The sequence below is a fragment of the Pteronotus mesoamericanus genome, unplaced genomic scaffold (assembly GCF_021234165.1).
Source record: "Pteronotus mesoamericanus isolate MK-2021 breed Mesoamerican mustached bat unplaced genomic scaffold, CSHL_Meso_final scaffold_408, whole genome shotgun sequence".
NCBI classification, from domain to species: domain Eukaryota; kingdom Metazoa; phylum Chordata; class Mammalia; order Chiroptera; family Mormoopidae; genus Pteronotus; species Pteronotus mesoamericanus.
The window spans coordinates 4,015,274-4,033,364 of record NW_026555315.1 but is presented as its reverse complement, the minus strand read 5'-3'; the positions used below and the strand labels follow the sequence as shown (position 1 = coordinate 4,033,364).

General features: G+C 64.5%; 2 protein-coding genes across 2 annotated transcripts in view; one reads left to right on the top strand and one right to left on the bottom strand.

Moving 5' to 3' along the window:
• The window catches only part of UNK (unk zinc finger), a 28,176-nt gene extending 24,101 nt beyond the window's left edge, over window positions 1-4,075 (top strand). Inside the window, exons 14-16 of the mRNA XM_054593293.1 lie at window positions 1,216-1,397; window positions 1,908-2,165; window positions 2,824-4,075. Coding sequence (XP_054449268.1) covers window positions 1,216-1,397; window positions 1,908-2,165; window positions 2,824-2,979 — 596 coding nt within the window. The 3' untranslated portion in view covers window positions 2,980-4,075. The remainder of the gene's footprint in view (window positions 1-1,215; window positions 1,398-1,907; window positions 2,166-2,823) is intronic.
• A 1,458-nt stretch (window positions 4,076-5,533) lies between these two features.
• On the bottom strand, window positions 5,534-17,735 carry UNC13D (unc-13 homolog D). The gene is made up of 32 exons (XM_054593292.1): window positions 17,597-17,735; window positions 16,830-16,865; window positions 16,538-16,645; window positions 16,353-16,412; window positions 16,196-16,262; window positions 15,789-15,969; window positions 15,326-15,370; window positions 15,162-15,230; window positions 14,913-14,982; window positions 14,645-14,749; window positions 14,446-14,538; window positions 14,267-14,370; window positions 13,020-13,137; window positions 12,784-12,908; window positions 12,587-12,677; window positions 12,445-12,501; window positions 12,274-12,371; window positions 12,119-12,170; window positions 11,906-12,039; window positions 11,675-11,795; window positions 11,178-11,321; window positions 10,882-10,980; window positions 10,572-10,778; window positions 10,355-10,423; window positions 9,661-9,740; window positions 8,580-8,685; window positions 8,425-8,496; window positions 7,965-8,048; window positions 7,742-7,862; window positions 7,413-7,536; window positions 6,738-6,934; window positions 5,534-6,093 (listed from the first exon to the last, which is right to left on the bottom strand). The coding sequence occupies exons 1-32, from the start codon at window positions 17,711-17,713 to the stop codon at window positions 5,972-5,974; spliced, it is 3,276 nt and encodes a 1,091-aa protein (XP_054449267.1). The 5' UTR covers window positions 17,714-17,735; the 3' UTR covers window positions 5,534-5,971.
• Between the last annotated feature and the right edge of the window lie 356 nt (window positions 17,736-18,091).

Genomic DNA, 18,091 nt, shown 5'->3' with positions numbered 1-18,091 from the left:
CTGTTTTGTGTTGACACTGTCAGCTTCAAATTCTTTGTCTTGTATTTGTCTGATTTGTCCCATATGCTGGGGACCAGTAGGTCTGCTTACTGGTCACACATCCACTCCTTCCCCTCCGTGGTTACTGAGCAGTTCTGTAGGTAGTGTGAGCTCAACAGTCCCCACTGGCGTGGCGCCCTGGTCTCTGGGGGAGGCAGGAGGACATGGGCTCATCCTTGGAGCCGCTGTGTGGAGTCAAGAGGGCTGGGGTTCAGAATGACAGAGGGGACCTTGCCCAGATGTGGTCCGGGGGGCCGTCTCTGAGGGGTGGCTCCTCTCCAAGAGATCAAATGCCACCTGAGTGTGGAGAGGCACGCAGACAGAGCTTGCTGCTGGGACAGTGTGTCGGTGAGACGACCCCGGGTCCCCGCCTCCGGGACAGGGCAGACAGGCTCAGAGACAGCGCACACCACAGGATCCCCACCTGGGGCACCGTCTGTCATGCTGTGGGTGCGCCGGTGTTTCTTGGTGGCGCTGTCTCAGATCCATTTGGATCCAGAATATCCTGGCTGGATTAGTGGGAAAGGAAGTAAGAAGGGTGTCCCTAGAATGCACTGGTGGCCGAACGAGGCCACAGGCGGCTGCGCCCCGCTCCATCCTGCTCCGGAGGCCGGGACTGCACGGGCCGCAGATCGGGGCTCACACGGTGCCAGCGAATGGCGGGCAGGCGGGCGCGTGAGAGCACAGGCGGAGTGTGAGCCTGCGCACAGCGAGCTGGAGAGAGGTGGCCGTGGCGGTCAGGCGGCCTGACCATGTCCCAGGTCTACTTACTGTCATCACTGGGGGCGGCCTCAGCCCCCTGGACCTCTGCCTGCTCCGGCTCTGCCGTCATCCCAGGCTCTGACCCGTCTTTCTACCAAATCTCCTCCCAGGCCTTGCCCCAGAGCACAAGGAGGCCCCCCTCCCCCCAGCCTCAGGTCCCCACAAATCACCGCCTTCACAGGGGGCTCCCAGATCACCCCGTTTGGCAGATGAGGATGAGACTCAGAATTTAAGTGGTAGCTGACAAGTAGCAGGTGGCACCACAGTAGGTCTGACTCAACTGCAGCCCCTGTACGTCCCTGCCAGGTGCTCCGGCCTGACGGTGCCCGGGCCTCACGCAGCAGCCCCCGGAAGCCTGGGCAGGGCTGGGCAGGGCCCTCCAGAGCGCTGACGTTCCTCCCCTTCCTGGGGCAGGTCTGAATGGGATGAACAGCAGCATCTGGGAGCACTTTGCCTCTGGAAGCTTCTCCCCAGGCACGTCCCCTGCCTTCCTGTCAGGGCCGGGGGCTGCGGAGCTGGCCCGGCTTCAGCAAGAGCTAGATGAAGCCAACAGCACCATCAAGCAGTGGGAGGAGTCCTGGAAGCAGGCCAAGCAGGTACGGGCCCCACGCCCACCATCCCAGGGCCCCGCGGCATCCCACTCATGCGCCTCTTGCCCTGGGCCTTGGGGGCAGGGGGAGGCCAGGGGCCCTGGAGGACAGAGCAGAAGCTCTGCTTTGCCCTCCTCCCCTGTCAGGACCTTGGGGTGGCAGGTGACCCATACCTGGTGCGCTCTGCGAGCCATTTGTGGTCTGGCCGCAGGCGCCCCGGCCACTCCCAAGGAGCCCTGAGTCTCCAGGGCTCGAGTCCAGGGCTCTTGGCTCTTGAAGGGGCCCTCCGGCTGGGCCCAGCCCCCTTCCCTGCCCGCAGAGGGGTCCTTGCAGGTCCTGAAACCTCTCTTCTCTGTGGACAGCGTCAGCTTCCTCCCCTCCCCGTCCCCAGACAGCTGAACCCACTCCCAGCAGGCTCCACAGCGGCTCATGCAGCCCCTGAGATGCGCTCTGGGGTGGGGGTAGGGGGCGGCGCAGGGTGCCATTGCGACATGGTGCTGTATGTTTGGCCCACAGGCTTGCGATGCCTGGAAGAAGGAGGCAGAGGAGGCCGGCGAGCGGGCCAGCACAGCGGGCGCCGAGTGCGAGCTGGCCCGCGAGCAGCGGGACGCACTGGAGGTGCAGGTGAAGAAGCTGCAGGAGGAGCTGGAGCGGCTGCACTCAGGACCCGACCCGCAGGCCCTGCCCGCCTTCTCCGACCTGGAGGCCCTGTCGCTGTCCACCCTCTACTCCCTCCAAAAGCAGCTGCGGGCCCGCCTGGAGCAGGTGGACAAGGTCAGCCCTAGAGGCTCGGGGCATGCTGGGCAGGGGTGTGCGTGGCCACAGCTCGCGTTTAGGGTCCAGTGGGTCCACACCGCTGCAGGGCTGGCCACCCTTCTCCTGAGAGCCGCTGCCCAGCAGCAGAGGGGGAGGCGAGAAGGGGCAGGGGCCGGGCCCACCCCAGCGCTCTACAGGCAGGTGTGACCCGAGCCACATTAGCATTCCTGGGCCCTAAGTCACATTCCCAGCGGCTTCTCCTCTGAGCTCCGCACACACCAGCAGACACTGCAGACTGGCTGGGTCCCCAGGGCTACTCTGTCTGCACTTCTGGGTGCCCTCCTGGGCCCCCAGGAGCCTCACACAGTGGAAAGAGCGTTCTCCCCTTCATCAGGCCTTGGTGCGGAAGCCCCCGCTGTGGCCCCTGGCCCCTGGCCCGCCGCTGCCCTCTCCAGGCCCCTGGGGTCCCTACATGATCAGTGCGAGGAGAAGCCCTCAGGCTGCAGTGCCCCGGCCTGAATCTCTCCCTGCTCCCCGTCTCTCGCTCGGCCTGTGAGCAGCACCCGGAGCCTCGGCGCCTCGCCCAGGGGGCTGCGGGGGGAGCTGAAGGGCCTTGTGCGGCCCAGGGCCGGGCCGCGGAGAGAGGCCCGTGACCTCAGCGTCCCGCTCCCCACAGGCCGTGTTCCACATGCAGTCGGTGAAATGCCTTAAGTGTCAGGAGCAGAACCGAGCGGTGCTGCCGTGCCAACACGCCGTGCTGTGCGAGCTCTGCGCCGAGGTCAGCGAGTGCCCCGCCTGCCAGCCGGGCCGGGCCCCTGCACTGCAGTCGTGACCCCGCGGGCCCGGCCCGGCCCGGCCCAGCGCTCCCCACCTAGGACTTTTTAAAGTATATATATGTATGTATGTATGTATGTATGTATGTATGTATGTATATGTATATGACTATGTATATGTATACATTCTGTGTGTGTGCAGGTGTGCGTGGGCGGCCAGTGTGAACAGTGTCTGTGTGTATATCTGTACATAGATATAGACACACACTTTAAAACAGACTTACCAAGCACTTTTTAAAAGAAGCGACTATTTTGCAGTCCTCCCTCAGCCCACTCCCTCCCTTTCCCACCCTCCCCTCTTCTCCCACCAGCCTTTTGGCAGGGAATCTCTTTCTGTCTCTTTTTTATGTAGGAACTAACTATTTTTAACTTTTTCTCGGGGCCTGCCTGAGCAGGGAAGGATAGGAAGCCGGCCGGTGCCAAGGGGAGGGGACAAGCCTTCGGGGCAGGTCCTGTTCACCCACCACCCCAGGCTGGGTGAGAGCCAGGGGTCAGAGGCCCCAGGCAGACCTGGTTCCTGGCGGTGAGGCCTGAGGAGCTGTGCCGGGGCCCCAGGCCAGCCTAGCCCCTAGGTTTACCAGATGTGTATTTATTTTGGGGCTGGCAGGCCCAAGCAGCCCCCCTCCCGAGCTCCCACCCCTGGGCCCTTGAAGACCCTTGAGGGTCAAGGCCCGGGAGTCCTACCCCTCAGGTTCCTGAGGCAGGGGCCCTGCCTCAGTCCTCTCCCTGGTCTTGGGAGCAGCCTCCCTGGCCACAGGGCCACCTGCCAGGCTGGCACTGCCCTCTCCGTGACCCCCAGCTGCCCTCAGCTGTCCTTTCTCTTCTGGCACAGACCCCCACCCTCGCTCCCTGCTCCCCCCCTCTGGCAGCTAGCAGGGCAATTGGTAGGGAGGAGCTGTGGACTGTGAGGACCAGGGGGGCTCAGGCCCTGCCCTCCTCCCAGGAGGGGCTCCGTATGCATTCCTTGGTGCTCTCTGAGTGCAGCTGACGTCCTGCCCGTTCGGAGCGGACGCCCGTGTGCATGTGTGTGCGTGCCTGTCCGATGTATAGTGTGTCTTAGCTTCCATTTTAAAAATTGTTCTGTACAGAGAGATGCAGTGGGATGGGAGGGCGGGAGGGTGGAGGGAAGCCACCCCACTCCCAGCGCTGGGTGCCTGGGGTGGGAGCAAGAGGGCGGCAAAGGGTCTGGCCCCAGCCCCTCCCCACCTTGGGCTCAGCACGAAAGGGCTTTCAATGAATTACGTGAAAACTTTTTTTTTTTTTACAAAAAATGCAAAAATCAACAAAGCTCCAAACCTATTGGAAATAAAATATGAACTTGCATTGGTAGCTTTTTTGCACAGGATGAAGTGGGGTGGGGGTCCCAGGGTCAGGCCTCTCAACAGTGAGGTGGGCCAGCTCAGCCAGGCGCTCTGCCTCCGCCCAGGAAACAGACTGTGGGGCCCTACCCCCAATGCTAGGCAGCTGCAGAGGCCAAGGGCTCCCCAGGCTCCGGTACTGTCCGAGCCAGGCCCGCTGAGGCTGCTGTGGGGACCACGAGCCCTGGACAGCCCTCCCAGCTCCCCACTCTCCTCTGTGGGCTCGATCGACAGCTACTACGGGCTTGTTTGCTGTTTTCCAAAAGTCAGCAGGGCTGGTGCTTCTCAGAGGAGCAGACGGCGCCTCCTCATAAGCGCGCGAAGAGAAAGGCGAGCCCCAGAGGGGCTGGCCTGCCCCCGTCCCCTGACGGCGGAGGCCCTGGGCTTTCCTTTCAGCCACCACTTCTCCCCTGCTCTCAGCCGGCCTGTTTGGTGGGTGCAAGGGAACCCAGCTGTGCACCCCTCTCATGGGCCTCCGAGGCCCCAAGCTGCGAGGGACCGTGGGGATACCTCGCAGCACCCACATGTGGCGCTTGTGCAGGCTCAGAGGCACGGTGACTGACCCAGGGGCACACGGGTAGAACGACGCCTTGACCTCAGGCTGTAGCTGCCCGCACGCAGGCAGGGCCCGTCGCCCCCCGCCCCCAGCTCATGGTGCTGCCCCAGGAGTTCCGGGCCCGTGCAGCGCAGCAACCACAGGAATGGATGTGCCTGGTAGCGTTTTGTTCAAAGCGCTTGGCCCAGCAACTGCCCGGCACCTGCTTGTGCATCGGTCACCCCCACGCCCCCTCCCTGCTCTGTACCATGGCAGAAGAGTGAGGGGTGGGCCCAGGGTGGGGGAGGGGCTTGCAGGACCTGACCTGAGCTGCACTGCAGGCCAACAGCGTCTCCTAAGAGGACAATGGATTATGATACTTTTATTGTGACTAAGAAAGTTTCTAGGTGGCAAGTACTGGCTCCAGATGCCCTCAGCAGGTAGGGTTCGCCCAGCTGTCCTTTCTGCGTCCGTCCTCCGTGCCAGCCCGTGCCTGCCAGCTCTCACCCAGCAGAGCCCGACAGTCCCCTTTCTGGGCTCCCTAGTCCGGGTGTTGGCGGCCCCTCAGGACCTGGGCTCCCTCCATTATGGCTCCCCCCCTCACCCCCCTCAGAGCAGCTGTAGCCTCATCTTTGTCAGAGTTCCCTCTCCTTCCCCGACACAACCCTGGCCCGACCCTGTAGCTGGAACAGGTGCGCCAGGGGACAGATGGCTGAGGTGCTCGGCTTTGCCAGAGCAGCTTTTCCCAGGGAGGAGCAGGGGCAGGAGCTGCGAGGGCTGCCTCCCCTCCCCTGGTGCTGGGATTTGGCAGGGAATGCTGAGGCCAGGCTGAAGGCAGGGAGGAGGGAGTATAAATATGCAAATAGTGTCCCCCTCTTCATAAATATGCAAATGGAGTTCCCACATCCAGGGCCCCAGCTCTGGAAGGAGACCAGAGGAGGTCTGCGCTCCGGGCCTTCAGAGTGCTGGGGGTCCCCCCCTTGCAGGGCCCTCACGAGCGTCAGGCCAGGCTGGAAGGCTGCACTGTGGTGGGGACAACCCAGACCTCCGGGAAAGCCTGCCCCCACCAGGGACCCCACTGCATCCCCACCGCCTCTGCTATTGCCCTAGCCGCGGGGCATGCTGGGAAGCCTGCTTGGCTCGCTGCCGCCGCAGCTTCACAAAGGCCTGGGCCTCGCGGTCACCCCTCCTGCTCTCCAGCAGCTGCAGGATCGTGTCCCCTGTGAAGAGAGGTGTTTGGGGGTCAGCTTCTGGGCAGAGGCAGGGTCTGGGTGGTGCAGCCAGCCTGGAAACCAGTGGGGGGCCCATGCCAGCCAAGCTCATGGGAGACGACCACCTGCCGGACCAGCCTGGAGCCACCCTTGCAGCCTCGGGCACCCGACTGCAGCGCAAGAGACTGAGATGTGCCTCACGTGGCAACCATTCCCTCTCAGTGTGAGAACCTTAGGCTAGCCAGTGAACCTCTGTGCCTCAGTTTACTCATCTGTAAAACAGCAGTAATAGTGTCTGCCTGCTTGGGTAGTTGGAAGGATTGAAGAAGTTAACGTACGTCAGGTGCGTAGAACTGGCCCATAAGTGGGCAAACGTGACCCATTCCCATCAGCGAGGTCAGCCCCTGTCCCCGGGGACATTCGGTGACCTCCCCCACCAGGAAAGCCACACTACACGTAACCTAGCTTAAATGACTCTGGTTCCCTGATGAGACCCAGAGACCTCAGCAGCACAAGCCACCATGCTGGCTCCGCTGGCTTCATCCTCTCAGGAGGGATCCCTCTGACCCCCAACCTTGCCTCACCAGGGGCCCCTGTCTGAGCTTTACAGGCTGGCCCTCCCCTGCGTCCCCAGCACCGGGGCTCAGGCCTACCGTTGGCTGTGGGGTAGGTGAGGGGCAGGCGGGTCTGAGGCACCTCCCCAGGCTCCTCTGTCCCATCCAGGCCACAGACCGAGCGCAGTGGCAGGAAGGCCTCCCCTTCCAGGTCATCGGCCCCCAGAGTGTCATGGTCCAGCACCGTGAGCAGGAGGCACGCCCCGTCCTTCTGGCACGGCTCGGCAGGCACCAGGCTGGGAGGGGACAGTTGGGCTCAGCTGCCCACCACACACACTGCCATGGCCCTCCACCCCCACACAGGGGTTCACCCCTGGTTCAAGAGGACAGGCCAGGGCAGGAGAAAGATGCCCAGATGGGCGGCTGGGGGCAGGGTGGGAAAGTACAGGCCACATGGTGTGACGCCTGCCCTAACTGAGGGCTGATGCTTTAAACCAGGAGGACTTGTGTCCCCAGGCCCACCTGTCTTGGGGAACAGAGAACTTCGGGTTCAGGACTCTTTCCTGCAAGCAACATGTGGGAGTCTTCTCCCAACAGTCTGACCACTCCCAGGGAGCAGGTTTGGAGCCTCTGTCAGCAACCCCTTGTCCCAGGTTCCCCTCCCTGGGACCCCACTGCGGTCATCGGGAAGCCCCGTTGGCCCCAGCGGGGAGGAGCAGGCCTGAGGCGTCCGGCCTGGGGAAGGATCGCAAGCGTAGGGACCCGCCCACTCACAATTCAAAGGTCTCATCAAACAACGGGTGAAGGTCCTTCTTGTGCTTTTGGGTCTCCCGGGGAGCCAGCTCAGGGAACTCGTGCCTGGGCTCCAAGGTCAGCTGGACAAAGGGGTCGCTGCAGCCTGGCAAGTGGCCCAGAGAGGGGACAATGGCCAAGGATATCCCAGCCCACCGACCAGCCCCGCTCCCTGCAGCTGTGCCCCGCTCAGCAGCACTGCCCCCTCCTGGCAACCCAGGGGAAATGCACCTGGCGCTCCTGCTGGGCCGGCTGAGCCACCAGGGACCGGGGAAGCAGGGCGGAGCAGCCCCTGGGCAGCCCGCACTCACCGTTGGAGTCCAGAGGTAGCAGGTTGGAAGCGCTGAGCAGCTCCACGCGTAGCTTCTGCTCGGAGGCTTGGTAGGAGGCCTTGAGCGTGACGGCCCCGAGCTCCTCGGAGGCGGTGTCGGCCTGGGGGCGGAGCGCAGGGTCAGCGTCAGCGCGGGCGGGGCTGGCGGGGCGGGGCGCGGCGGGGCCCGGTGCGGCGCGGCGCGGCGCGGCGCGGGGCCTCACCTGCTGCTCAAGGCGGGTGCAGAAGTACTTCTGGATGAGCTCCCGGGTGGAGGCTCCCTGCAGCTCTAAGTCCCTCTGCAGGGCCTGCGAACGGGGCCAGCCGAGAAGTCACCGGAATTGCCACACTTGGCCCCAGCCCGGCGCTGCCCCCAGGAGCTCACATCTGAGCGGGGAGACGCTGGCGTGGCCTGGAAAGCTCTGGGAGTCCTGGGGCCAGAGGCAGGCAGCCAGAGACGCAGACGGGGTGGACTTCACAGCACCCCCCACCCCCAAACACACACACAAACTCCACGCTGAGAGCCTTGCGCTTGGGTTATTGCTCGGCTGCCCCTGTCTTAACATTTGAAAGGACTTTTGACGGGGAGGCCCGCAGTGTCCTTTGGTGCTGGGTCCTGAACACAGGTGAGCGCAGGCAGGCAGGCCCGCTTCCCCCACCCCAGGCACAGCAGAGGGCCCCTACCTTGAAGGTGGCCGTGTGCAGGGCCTCGGGCGGCAGGCCACAGCCCTCTGCGTAGAAGCAGATCTCCAGGTTCTGGAAGATGAGCAGGCAGACATTGGTGCCAACCCCACACGCCCGCCCACCAGGGCTAGTACTGCTGTCACCGGTGCCGTTACCTGCAGTGCAATCTTCAGCCTTTTGCAGGCCAGGGAGCAGCTCCTCTGGGAGGTGGCCACCTCCACCAGCACAGTGAGCGTGTGGGTCCACAGCAGGGTCAAAAGGCTGAGGAGAGGTGCCAAGGGGCCGGGACACAGAACGGGAAAGTGGAAGAGGAGGAAGCAGAGGTGTTTTTGAGTGACAGCGGGCCTCCCGGACCCAGGTTCCTCCCCACCCCCACCCTCCCCTGGAGGCACAGCTTCACAGGTGAGCCTGGGGTCGGCCCCGCCTCCTGAGGGAAGGAGGACAGGGAGGGCGGAGAGGCCCGTCCTACCCAACACATCTCCCAACCTGGGGAACGAGCCTTCTCAGGATTATCAAACCCCCACAGAAAAGGTGTGGGGGAGGCTGGTCCCCCAATGACAGGGTCGTGAGTGAAGGCAGCAGTGGTCAACATGAACGGGATTTCAACACACTGCTCTCTGTTGGGAGAGAAAACACAGCAACCAAGCCGCAGGCCTGCCGACTACCTGAAATAACTGAAATGTCACACGTCAAAGTGGAGTAAGGCAGTTTAGTACCAAAAAAAAAAAAAAAAAAAAAAAAGTGATTAGGAATAAGGGAGCCCTGGCGGGTGGCTCTGTTAGTTTGAGCATCACCTCGATACACCAAGGTGGTAGGTTCAGTCCTCAGTCAGGGCACATGCAAGAGTCAACCAATGAATGCATAAATAAATGGAACAACAAATCGATGTTTCTGTCTGTCTGTCTGTCTGTCTCTCTCCCTTCCTCCCTCTCTCTCAAATCAATTGAGAGAGAGAAAGGGAGAGAGAAAAACCCTAACTAGAAGTCCCTCAGAGCCATGGGAGAAGAACAACAGCTGCCTATAAGGTTAGGGGAGCAGAACTGCAGTTGTGAGGCTGGAGGTGGCCCGGGGCTGATGGAGAAAGGACAGGTAGTGAGCTCCCTGTCCCTGGAGCAAGCGCTTGAGCAGAGACCCATGGCATCCTCCCCTGCGAGAGGATGGCGAGGCTGGGAAGGAGGGGCGGGTGGAGGAGAGGTGAGGCGTCGGGGGCCTGCCGGGGAGGCAGCCGCTGCAGACCTGTTGAAGTTCTCCTGCACCAGGTTGGTGTTCAAGTAGCAGAGCTCCACCTCCAGGAACTTCATCAGGGGCAGGATGGCCTGTGGAGAGGGGCAGGCGGTGCTTCCAGCTCTGGCCCATTCCGGTCCCACCTCGGTTCCCTTGCCCAGCTCGGGGTTCAGGGTGTGGGACGGAAACAGGGCCAGAAGCTTTTGCGCGCAGCATTTGGAACTTCTGCAGGGAGGCAGGGACTTTTGTCATGGTGTCCACTGATACATATACCCCTCGTACCTAAATCAATGCCTGGGACAAAGTGGGCGCCTAAATAGTTGATGAATTAGTGAGTGACCTCCCAAACCATCAAAAGTGTGTATTACTGTCCCTGATGACAGATGAGGAGACTGGTGCCAGCTGGCTTGCAGGAACAGGACAGCTATGCGGGTAGGCAGCTGAGAAGGATGCACGCCCAGGGCTGGTTGGCTGCACAGTCCAAACCCTGCCCCAGTGCAGCCCGTGCACGAACCGTCGGCGCCGGGAGGGTCCGTGCGATGTCCCAGCCCTGCCCCCCGAGCATCCCAGCGGCCAACCAAGGCCCAAGTCTGGAGGACTTAACCCTGACACCCCATGACCTTCGGCCTCCCGCTCCCCCTGAGCCCCTTTGCAACCCCAGACCCACAGAGCTGGCAAAGGTCAGCGGGCAGGGAGGGCCACTCACGTCTTCTGGCAGGACAGACTCCTTGACGCCCACCAGATTCCGGATGTACTTGGCGATGCCCACCTCCAGCTGGGGACACAAAACAGTAGAGGGGAGGCCAGGGCCTGAGTTCAGGTTCAGGAAGCGGTGGGGCTGGACATCAGCCTGAGTCCTGCTGGGCGGGGGGCTTTGGGCTGAGAAGTGGCGGGGCAGGGTCGCTGTGGGTCGGACAAGGTACCTGCTCGGCCAGGGTGCGGACGCCGGTGCGGATCTCATGGCCTATCCCCGCCAGCGCGCCTTGCAGCTGCGTGTGCAGCGTGTTCTGCAGCTGCCCCTGCTCCAGCACGGCCCCGACCCGCTGCTCCAGGGCCTCCCATGCCAGCTGCGTAGGTAGCTTGCCGATCACCAGCCGCAGCTGCTCCATGTCGTTCACCACTACGCACAGCTGGGGACAGGCATGGGCACAGGGATGCAGAGCTTCCCAGATAGTGGCAGGTGGGGCAGTCTCTACCCCCACCCCTGCCCCGACCCCCAGCGCTGGCCCTTACCATGTTGGCGGCCTGGCCCTGGTCCTTCTGGCCGGCGGCGAGCTCACGAGCCCGGGACTTTATCAGGCTGCAGTACACCAGGGCCAGCCGACAGGTGTCCTGGGCGGGGAGGGGATGATCAGTGGGGCGGCACCCGGGGGGGCGGAGGGGGGAAGGCATGGGAATCTGAGTGACTTGCGGGATTTAGGACGTAGGCCTTTGGAAACGGCTAGGGCGAGAGCTTGGGAGAAACAAGGCAGGTGGCGGCAACGAGGCAGCCCTGGAAGGTGGGGAAGGACCCGGGGAAGACCTGGCACCTCCACGAACTTGACGGTGATCATGAAGGCTTCCTCCGGGTCGGGCCAGTCCAGCTGCCGGGCAGTGTGGCTGATCTGGGCAAAGCAGGTGGACAGATCCACAGCCGACGTGCTATGCTTGGTCAGTTCTCCCAGGGGCACCAGCTGGGAGATGGGGGAGCACTCAGGAAGGAGGAGCAGGGCTTACCAAATCCACACCCCTCCTTCCTTCCGCAAGCATTCAGAGCTTCTGCCACCTGCAGACACAGGGCTGGGCAGCGGGCTTCAGGGAAACAAGCAAGGCTCCGCCCAGACTCCCCAAGGGCAAGGGTCAGTCCGGAGAGGAAGCCACAGCTCACTCCGAAGATACTGAGAGGCAGCGTTTTATGCAGAACTGGTCTAAAAGCATCCTTTAGTGCCAGCTACCTGCCTCTGCACATCCTGAAGTCCCAGCAGAGCCCCAGGCCCCACTCCAAAGCCCGGACCTCACCCAGGGCCAAGCCCGCCCCACCCCCCACCTTGTCCATCCGCACCGCGCGCTGCACCCGCGCCAGAGCCACGCTGTACGTCTTCTGCAGCCAGGACGGGATGGCCGGCTGGAACCAGCGATGGAAGCCATCCAGGGCCAGGACGCCCTCCCTGAGGAAAGCCGGGGCTCAGCCTGGTGAAGGCCGGTCCAGCGCGGGCTGTGGGCCCTTCGCGGCCCTCCGTGCCCTCCGCTCCCGCAGCCGCACCCGCCCGCTGCCCACCTCTCTGAGGGGGCCGGCCCCAGCTGGCAGAGCTCCTTGAGGCTGATGTAGAGCTGGAACAGACTCTCGCCCATCTCTGGGGACACGGGGCCGCTCACCGCCATTGCAGTGTGGTCCTGCACCCGCTTGGCCACCTGGCGAGGGATGGCGTGGTGGGCAGGGCTCTGCAGCCAGGGTGGAGGGAGGGCCCTGGACACGCGGGGAGAGACTCACCAGCCACTGCAGCTCCAGGAAGGCCATGGAGAAGAAGTCGATCTTAACAACACTGTAGGGAAGGCAGTGGGCATCACCTGGTGGCATGCACCGGGGTCCCTCTGGTCCCCTCCTGAGCCCCTGCCCACACCCTCCCGGCCCGGCCACCTGCTCACTTGTGGAAGGTCTTGTTCCACGTGCGCTGGCACTGGTGCAGGTCGCTGATGATGTCCTGCACCAGGCTCAGCAAGGCCTTGCCCGCCTCCAGCACACCCTGGCGGGGACAGGGAAGCTGAGCGGGCCCGGAAGAAGCAGACACCCCGCCCTCCACCCGGCCGGCCCCTCACCTGCACCATGGGCTGATGGTGCTGCTGCTTCAGGTGGAACCATTCGACGGTGCCAGCCTGTGGGCAAAGAGACAGTGAGCAGGCGGGGTTGCTGGGCCCAGGCACACACCACCCCCCACCCTGCCCCGGGCAGGCACCCTACCCGCAACGCCTCAGTCACCAGGCGGGGCAGTGGGGCGCTGTCAGGGCACAGTTCTCCAAAGGCCTTTGTCTTGCACATCTGTACCAGGACCCTGTGGGGACAGAGAGCCTGCTGCCCTGTACCCCCACTCACCTGTCCAGCAGCTTCCCCACCTCTGCAGGTGCCCTGGCTCTTCCCTTGTCCCTGACCCCACTGACCTGAGGAGAGACTGCAGCCGGGCCGGGGAGTCAGGGACGGAGAGGGGGAAGACCGTCCGGAACCTCCGGATGAGGGAGAGGCCGTAGGCCAGCAGGGAGCTGAACGAGGCGGCCAGCTCCTCCCGCTGTGGGGCCCAGGAAGATGCCGTGAGGCCAGGGCTGCTTCTGGGGCCCGGACAGCCGCCCTCGCTCCCTGGGCCCTGCCTGCGCGCAGCCCTTGCCCCGCCCCAGCCCACCTGTTCGGCCTTGAGCCGGCCCTGGATCCACTGGTACTCGATGCTGGTGATGGGGTGCAGGAGGCAGCTGCTGGGGAACTCCAGGCTCTGGTAGACACGGCTGTAGGCCAGCCACTCCCTGTGGCAGACGGAAGCCCTCAGCCCGGCCAGGCTGGGCACCTCCATTCCCCTGCTGGCCCAGCCCCGGGGAGGGAGAGACAGAGCCTCCCTATCCCCAAAGCCTCCTGGGGACCCCCACCAACCCCCGGAGGCTGAAAGTAACCCATAGGACTACAACTTTTGTTCCTATAGTGCTCTTCAAACAGGTAAGTTGATCGCCCATCTCTTAAATTAGAATATTTGTGATTCAAAAATTCAGGCTTTCTTGCTTCTTTTGAAAAATCAGATTTGGAGACGAGCCTTCATGCACATGCGACAAACGCTGGTGGGAACTCCCCTTCAGACGGTTCAGGGGAGACTTTGCAGAGGTGACAAGGGAGCTGAGGCCAGGCTCGAATGGGAGGATGCAGGAGGGTGGGGGAAAAGAGCCATCCGGGAACAAGCCCAGTCCTGTCCCGACTGGCGCCCGCTGGCTGCCGGCCCGACAGGCTTGGGCTGGTAGGCGCACTAGGCCCTCCCCGCGGGTGCCGTTCTGGGCTCCAGCCTCACCGGCAGCCCCCACCTGTCAGGAACACCCACCCGCCCACACTCCCAGAGCTGCCTCCTTCCACCCCTGACTCAGATGCCAGTGGCAGCCCCCGTGTGCCCTGCTCCTGACCCCTCATGCGCACTGGAGTGTCGGGGGGCTCGCCGGTGCCCCGGCCTGGCCTCCCCACAACCTGCTGCGACCCTGGGAACATCGCGGCACGTCCCCACTGGCCCTGGAAGCTCAGAGCACTGCTTTGCTGACTGAAGGCGACCTGGGAGCAGGGCTGGGGGCTGGGGCAGGGGCGGCCAACTCAAATGCCCAGAGGGACCCACGTGATGTCAGCAAGTGACGTGGGCCTGAGGGCAACCGTGATAGCCTGGGGAGGACATGCTACTCTGCTCTGACCAGCTGCAGCCCAGCAAAGTGACAGCCCTGTGACATCAGCACTGTCGTTTCCCCGGGGGAGCTGGAGGGGGAATGTCCGGATTGCTACAAGTTGGCAACTGACTCAAAACTGAAAACATACAGTTTGGGCCAAGCAGAAACCTCAGGAGGGTTGGACTCCGGGCGGGCTGCCAGCCCATTGGGGGGCAGGCAGGAGGGGCGGGGGCGCACTCACGCCATGGACTGGTGGAAGTCAGACAGGTCCTTCTGTGTGGCATGGAGAAACAGGATGGTGGCAGCCTGGGGACTCAGCGACCCGTCCCAGGAGGTGCTGCCGGCCTGAGGGGACAGGCGGAGGGGCGTCAGGGCCCGGCAGGCAGACCGTGGCCCAGCCCAGCCCTGGGAGGGCAGTACCTGGTGCTGGGTGACCTCGTGGGACACGAACTGCTGCAGCAGGTGGAGGTGCACCGTGTAGCTGGCCTGGGAGTGGCTGGCGGCAGTGGCTCTCTGCAGGAGGTTCGGGGCGGCTGTGAGTGGAGCGGCCCACGCCCAGAGTGGCCCGCCCGACCCAGCCGGGCCACCGGGAGGCCGCCGGCCCTGGTCCCAGACCTACCCGCTTGTGAATGAACTGGAACTGGAGGTGGCACTGACCACGGTCTGGGTAGGTCTCAGTGCACGGCTCCAGAGGGTACCACTGGTCCTCCCGGCAGCGCAGGTCCTGGCAGGCCAGGCGGTGAGGGACGCCCGTGCCCGTGAGTGGGTACAGGGAGGCAACGGCAGGCAGGCCTGAGCTCGGTGCAGGCCCGGAGCCCCTCCCCCGAACCCCTCACAAACCCCTGCCGCCTCTCCCCTGGGCCTCTTCCCCCACCCACCCCACTCACCTGCAGCCTCAGAACCACATTCCCCAGAAAGTCGTCCTGGCCTTTGTCCTTCCGGGCCTCCTTGAAGATCCTGTCCCAGGCAGGGTACATGAGGGACACGGGCCAAGAACCTGGGCGGGCCAGGGTGGCATCCGCCCCCACCACCTGCGGCCGCGGGACCCAGAACAGAGCCTGCAGCCCAGCAACCTGCGCATGTGGGCGGAGGGCAGAGGGAGCCCCACGCCTTCCCAGGGAACCTCGCACCCTCACCTTCGCAGCCCGTGCAGATCTGTAAGCTCCCCGAGCTTCTGCCGGACAGACTCCACGGTGTCCAGGTCCCTGGAGGGCAGAGGTTTGAGCCAGAGGCCGCGGGGGCAGCCTGGGAGCCCCTGACCCCTCGCATCCCCACCCTCACAGCAGGGTGTGTTCCTCACCACATGTCCAGGTGAAAGCTCGAGTTGCTTATGTCGTCAAACTCCCTGCAGGGAGAAGAGGGCACAGTTGAGGGCCTTGGAGGGCTGGCCCCTCGGCACAGGGCCTGTCTGCCGGGGCTGTGTCCCCAGCAGGTCCACCCACTGTGAAGTCTGAGCCCCTTCCTGCAAATTCTGCCTGCCCCACCGCCGCATTCCCCTCTCATTAAGGGAAGAAGGCTCCAGGCTGCCCCTGGGTCAGCCCAGAGTCTGACTCTCCACACCCGCTACCTCATGGGGCCTTAATGCCACCACGCAGTCCTGTCTGTTTCCCCTGCCTCCTCTGCCTCCCCGGGAACAGGCTCCCCCTCCGGTCAAGCCAGGCCGCTCCCTCTGAGCCAGGAAGTCCCGCTGATCTCCCTGACTGGGGGACCTCTACCCCAGGGAGTAGCCCCAGACAGGGCAGGGGCCAGGCCGGGGGACCTACAGGATGAAGGTCTCGTCCCAGACGGGGTTGAGCGTCTGGGTGATGACCTGGGTCCGGTGGGTCTTCTCCTCGGGGATGGTGTGCCGCACCACTGCCTTCTGCGGCCGCCGCGGCCCCAGGCTGTCCCCCAGCGTGCCCGCTCCCTGCTCGATGCCCAGCAGGCAGTAGGGGTCACTGAACCCTGGGGAGCACGAGGGGACAAGGCTGCCAGGGCGTTGGCTGGGCTCCTTGGGAGGGTCCTTCATCCCCCATTCCCCACCCCAAGGGCAGAGCCCCTCCACGCCCTAAACTCCAAGGCCAAGGAGACATCAGCGCACCGGGCGGGGCGGCCCCAGGGTGGGGGGACTTTGGGAGAGTCCCAGGACAGCCGGTGATGGGGGAGGAAGAAGCCCGCCCTGCCTGCTCACCGCTGACGTCCTTGCCCAGGATGCCCTTGGCTTGTTTCACTGTCGCCTTCAGACAAAATGTGGGCTTCTGGAGAGAGAGGAGGGGGCACCTGAGTCCCAGAGGGAGTGGGGCTCTCCAGCCCCCATCCTTGCCCAGGTGGCTCTGGACTGGTGTTACCTCAAGCTCCTGGACCTGCTGTAGCATCTGCTGGTGCTCCTTGGGCTCCATGCAGAAGGCCTGGTGAGACAGGGGCGTGGGAGGCTTGGGGCATGGGCCAGGGAGTATGGTAGGGCCGGGGGGCAGGGGGCTCCAGAGGCCGGGTTACGGGGGGGGGGGCGGGGGGGGCAGGGCGCTGGGCTCACCTCCTGCAGGTACCGCAGCAGCTCCGAGGCCTCCTTCACGTGGTTGGGCTCCGGCTTGCCCAGGCAGTGCAGGACAGTGTAGAGGGCTTCCTCGTAGAGCAGGGCCCGCTGAGACACAGGTCTCCTCAGGACCCTCGTCCACGCCCCACGAGGTCTGAGCCCCGCCAGCCCCCGGGCACCAGCACCGCATGCCCAGAGCAGGGACAAAGCGCCCACAGAGGCGGGGCGGGGAGCGGGCTGCTGCGCTCAGCCTTGGCTCCCCCCTACTTCCCCCCAGCTCCCCGATTCTTACCTCCTCAGGGGAGAAGTGGTGTGATGGAGGCTCGATCTGGGGAGTAAGGTGAAAAGACAAAGTGTCTGGCAGGCCCGGGAGGCCTGGACAGCAGGCACGGCTCCCCGCAAAGCAGGCCCAGGGCCGCGGGGCCGCAGCCACCAACCCCGCCAGCCCGCACACCTGTTCCCACGGCAGGTCTCCTGGGGGCCCGGCCCCTGGGTCGCCTTCCTCGTCCCCTGGGTCGCCTCCCTCGTCCCCCGGCCTGCGCTGGCTGAGGTCCATTGGCTCTCAGCTCCCGTCGCAGTGCCAGCTCTCGGCACCCAGGGCCCCCACCTCCTTTCCTTCCCCAGAGGAAGCAGCGCTGCTTATCGGGCGGCCACGCTCGCTCGCGCCCCAGCGGCGGAAGTGAGGCCCAGCAGCGGAGGTGGGAGATGGGGGGTCATTGCAAGCAGGCCTGGGGGTTTCTCAGCCGGTCCCCCAGCGGCCTGGTCCCAGCCGGGACACTCCCTGCCTAGTGGAGCCGGTGCCTTTGGCACTGGAGGAGGGCAGCAGGGCAGGGGTCGGCTCCGCCAGAGAGAAGGGGCTTGGGCCCCGGACCTAAGGCCCCGGGGTGGCCCAGAGAACACGTGGACCCTGTTCTGCTGACCCAGAAGGCTCTGCCCAGGGGACAGGGGAGGCAGGGAATGGGCTCACACCCTCAGGTGCAGCCTGAGAGAGGAGGGGCTGCGCGGAGACCACAGAGCCCCACCCAGGCCAGCGCTTCTCCTCCGTGAGGTCACTCCTACCTCCGGAGCTGTTGGGGGCAGGGGCTCTTGCAGCTCTTGGACCCTGCGGCGCCTTATCTTGATGGCTTGGCGCAAGAGGGGTGGACGTCGCTGGGAGTGAGAGAAGAGTGTCGCCATGGTGGCCAGCTCTGCCCTTCCCCTTGGCTGTGCCCGCTGCCACTGGGTGAAGATAGTGTAGCCACAGGATTATGCAAAGGGTTCAGGGAGGGGCGAAGGGGGCGGGGTGGGGGAGAGGGCCAGGCCGGGGTTTCACCACTCCCGGGGCCCGGCAGGCCCCTGCGCCTCTCTAGCTCCCACTGGCCGGAGGGGCGGGATCCTGGGAGGAACTATCCCTGGCTGGAGGCAGAAGGGAGGTGGACACCCAAGGTGGATGCAGTGGGCGGGTCCGGCCACACCCCACCCTCCCATGGAGCCTCTGGGAGGGTCCAGTGTCCACACAGGGGGTGTCAGGGCAGGCCCGGCAGCGGCCCCGCCCCATCCCAGGTGCTGCTGTGC